Source organism: Tursiops truncatus, chromosome 5 (assembly GCF_011762595.2).
Source record: "Tursiops truncatus isolate mTurTru1 chromosome 5, mTurTru1.mat.Y, whole genome shotgun sequence".
Taxonomy (NCBI): domain Eukaryota; kingdom Metazoa; phylum Chordata; class Mammalia; order Artiodactyla; family Delphinidae; genus Tursiops; species Tursiops truncatus.
This window is the reverse complement of record NC_047038.1, coordinates 92,421,284-92,425,626: the sequence shown is the minus strand read 5'-3', so window position 1 is coordinate 92,425,626 and position 4,343 is coordinate 92,421,284. Positions and strand designations below refer to the sequence as shown.

The 4,343-nt window shown below is 39.3% G+C and overlaps 1 protein-coding gene across 1 annotated transcript; it reads left to right on the top strand.

Moving 5' to 3' along the window:
* Nucleotides 1-3,142: 3,142 nt before the first annotated feature.
* Nucleotides 3,143-3,932, top strand: LOC101336435 (peptidyl-prolyl cis-trans isomerase A-like). The gene is made up of 2 exons (XM_019932666.1): nucleotides 3,143-3,257; nucleotides 3,598-3,932. The coding sequence occupies exons 1-2, from the start codon at nucleotides 3,143-3,145 to the stop codon at nucleotides 3,930-3,932; spliced, it is 450 nt and encodes a 149-aa protein (XP_019788225.1).
* The last annotated feature ends 411 nt before the right edge of the window (nucleotides 3,933-4,343 follow it).

The window sequence follows — 4,343 nt, the reverse complement described above, 5'->3', positions numbered from 1 at the left end:
TATAGCAAGGAGCCCACTAGTGCATAGATATTGGTTTCTAAATATTCTTCTCCACTAAAAGGAACCAGGGCTCTTCAGAGAAATAGATGATTCCAGTGCTGGGGCAGGGAATGTACAATAAAGCTGGAGCATCTTGCACCAGAAAGTAAGGGTGGGTTCAGAGAGTAATGGGATCATTTCTAAAGGACACATAAGTCATTGACTAAAATAGAATGAGTCATACTCATTCAAATGATATAAACAAATGGATGAATTGACTGCTTGAAAAGGAATGACTGTTTAAATAGTCTTTAAGTATCTCCCTACAAAATATTTACTATTTATAAGGGGGGAAAGATGTAACCATGCGCTGGAAAAGCCTGGAAGACACCACCTTAATAAAGTGATCTAAGTTAACATCACCATTGATGGGACAAATTGAAATCATGCGTCATCTGATAGGATACAATGAGAAGAACACAGCGTTGTTTCTGGAATACACGTACCAAAGACACATGACTTGAATCCAATTATGAGGAAAGATCTAACAAACCTACACGGAGGAGCATTTTACAGAATAACTAACTTGTAATCTTTAAAAGGATCAAGGAAATGAACATCAAGGGAAGGGTGAGGAACTGTTCCAGACGGAAGGAAACTAAAGAGACATGACAACTAAGCACAATGATTTACTCTGGACTAGCTCTTTTACTATAAAAAAAATTATTGGAACAACTACTGAAACATGAATAAGTTCTGAGGATTAGAGGGTAGTAGTGGACCAACATTGCTTTCCTAATTTTGGTGGTTGTGTTATGGAAAATGTCCTTGCTTGTGGATAACACACACTAAGGCATTTAGGGAGACAAGAGGATTAAGCATCACGTTGGCAACTTATTCTCAGATGATTTGGGGAAAAAAAGTTATTTGTTCTGTTCTTTCAACTTTCTCTAAACTTGAGATTGTTTCCAAATAAAAAGTTTTTAAATATAGAAACAATCTAAATATCAAATAGCCTAGTAGACTTTCCATAATCTGGGTCCAACTTCTCTAACTTCATCTGTCACCAACCCACCAGGCGCCCATCCCAATGCTCAACTGTTTGGTCAATGTTCTCACACCCTACACAGTGTAGTTCAATTCAGCTAGACCATATTTCGTCCCTTTATGCACCTGAATGTTCTATTTTCCTTCAAGATTTGATTCAAAAGTTTCCCCTAGAATATGGTTCTCTCTTCTCAGTGTGATTAACTGTCCCTCCAGCTCTCGCAGCATCTGGGGCTTCTCTTGATCTTACAGAGGGCACTCCTTATGTCATTAATGTACTCAACTCTCTTCCCCTCTGAGCTTCTTGAGACAGGGACTGTGTCTTCTTGATCCAACATTCCTCATTGCCTGACAGTGAGTAGATTCTCATAAATCTTTGTTAAATCAAAGGATAAATAAACAAATGAACTGGTCTTCTGCAAATACAATCAGTCCTTCCTCCACAATCCATTCTCAATGGAATAGCTAGAGTGACTCATGCCTCTTTCTCCTGAAATGTCTCTCTAGGGCTCTCTACAAAGCTTAACATTGCGCCAGAGGCAAAGGGAAAATATTTAAGAGATTCAGATCCATTTTCATGGAGCAGGCTATGAAGGGTGAATTTGGAGCTGAGAGACAATAAATTGATAACTAGCATAGAGTCTATAGTAATTCTTTTAGGATTCACTAACTAATAGAGCATAAAGTGCCAAAGAGTAACTATAACTTCAGAAATACCTCAAAATATGTTGACATGTCTGAGTCACTATGCTTTTTTAATAGACATATTATTTGGTGAGCCTATGGTTTTGGAAATCTCTGGCACAACACCAAAGCCTTTGGGAACTGCTAGTCGAGAAGGTGGTGTACAAATATCTTTGCATAGACATAAATAATGCCCTTTACAATCTGCATGTGTTATCCTCCCAAGATTCCTTTCACAAGACTTTTCCAGATTATCTTCACAAGACTTTCTCTACATTCTTCCTACAGTCTAACCAGATCAGAATAACCTGGCAAATTCCTTCTCATCCTTCAAGACCCTTTTCAAATTCTACCCTTTTTCCTAAGCTTTTCCTGACAACCCTGGCACAGTTATTCTCTCCATCTGCTCTATTCCCACTGAAGAAAATGTATAGAATACGTGCAAATTCCTTTTTGTGGGGGATAGGGATAAATAGTTATAAAATATCAAGCACTATTCTAATTACCTTATACTTTATATGCTTTATACTTTATATACCTCATATACTTTATAAAATTCTTTATATAATTCTTAAAAACCTTAATAAGTGGCTACCACAATTAATATCTCCATTTTGCAAATGAGGAAACAGAAGCTTAGGTTGTGTAATTCTCATTTAGCTATTGAGGAGCAGAGCTGGAAAATGTACCCAGACCTGGGCAATTCCAAGACTCATGTACTAAACCATTATGCCATATATCCTTCCAATATTATCACTTATCAGAGTGTATTGTAATATTTTAGTTTGCATACAGGTTGCCTCCCTGGATAAAACTCTTTCAGAGACTGAATCTTACCCACCTTTGTATTCTCAGCATTTACACAGTGCCTGGAAAATAATAAGGGCTCAGTATTTTTTTTCTGGGGTGAATAAATAGCAATTGTACAGAGAGCAGTTAAATATAAATCAAAGTACTTCCTGATTGAATAGGAAAGTAATGGTACAGACAGTAAGTGGTCTTAGAGGCTCTGAGAAAAGAAAGATCCATGCGTACCGTAGCATTCATGAAGACTTCATTGTGGTCTGAAGCCAGACCTTAACTCAAAAAGAGAATTTGATCTGACAACAGGAAAAAAGATATAGGAGCAAAAGTCAAGGCAAAAGAACCTGCAATGACCATGATGTGTGTATGGTGCATTAGTGAACCCACCCTCAGGATAATGTAGAGGGAAACAAAGGCTGATATTGGATCAGAAGGGTGGGGGCAATTTGCAGAGCATTTTGGAAGTCATGTTGAGGGATTTGGATAGCATGGAAGAAAAGACTAAGAGCGAGACTTCTGGTTTCATGTGGAGTTTGCATTCCAGAACCACCAGTAGCTGGGTCATCTGGGAGTTTCCTAAATGTTCTAAAATTCTTCTGGCCTTGAAGACACCACCACCTCAGAGCTGATGGCCATGGATGGTGGGCCCTCAGGCCACATCTCCTATGAGCTGTTTGCAGACAAATTTCCAAAGACAGCAGAAAACTTCTGTGCTCTGAGCACCGGGGAGAAAGGATTTGGTTGTAAAGCTTCCTGGTTTTTGTTTGTTTGTTTTGTTTTGTTTTTAAATGTTAAGCCTTCTTTTAATTTATTTATTTTTATTTTTGCTGTGTTGGGTCTTCGTTTCTGTGCAAGGGCTTTCTCTACTTGTGGAAAGCAGGGGCCACTCTTCATCGCGGTGCGCGGGCCTCTCACTGTCGTGGCCTCTTGTTGCAGACCACAGGCTCCAGACGCGCAGGCTCAGTAGTTGTGGCTCACGGGACTCGTTGCTCCGCGGCATGTGGGATCTTCCCAGACCAAGGGCTCGAGCCTGTGTCCCCTGCATTAGCAGGCATATTCTCAACCACTGCGCCACCAGGGAAGCCCAAGCTTCCTGTTTTCACAGAATTATTCCGGGATTTATGTGCCAGGGTGATGACTTCACACGCCATAATGGCACAGGTGGCAAGTCCATCTCTGGGGAGAAATTTGATGAGACTTTCATCCTGAGTCATACCAGTCCTGGCACCTTGTCCACGGCAAGTGCTGGATCCAACACAAACGATTACCAGGTTTTCATCTGCACTGCCAAGACTGAGCAGTTGGATGGCAAGCATGCGGTCTTTGGCAAGGTGAGAGAGGACATGAATATTTTGGGAGTCATAGAGTACTTGCAGCCCAAGAATGGCAAAGACCAGCAAGAATATCGCCGTTGCTGACTGTGGACAAATCTAATAAATTTGACTTATAGGAAAAAAAAAAATCTTCCAGTTGTACAAGAATATTTACAGGACTCTTCTGAGGATTAAAATAATTAACCCATGTAAAAAAGAACTTAGTGTAGCAGTCAGCACAGAGCAAATACTCAGTATATATTAGTGGTTAATGTTATAATTATTGAATATTATTAATGGGAGCCACATTCTAGAACCACATGATGTTAGTAATATTCTAGAAATCTTAATCCTTCTGTAGGAATGGGGGAAACTGGAACTTGAAGACAAGTTAGGGGATTATTGAAATAATCTTGGCCTATAGTTAAAAAATTTTTTTTGATTACAACAATGAGAATGGAAAGAAATAACTCTGAGAAATGAGTTTAAGAAAAAAAATTATAGAATTCACAAAGT

Bases quoted from the DNA above. Each gene is read 5' to 3' on its own strand.
- LOC101336435 (XM_019932666.1), top strand. From the start codon at position 3,143: ATGGCCATGGATGGTGGGCCCTCAGGCCACATCTCCTATGAGCTGTTT. The intron at 3,258-3,597 runs GTAAAGCTTCCT...CCACCAGGGAAG, and splicing joins CGGGGAGAAAGGATTTGGTT to CCCAAGCTTCCTGTTTTCAC.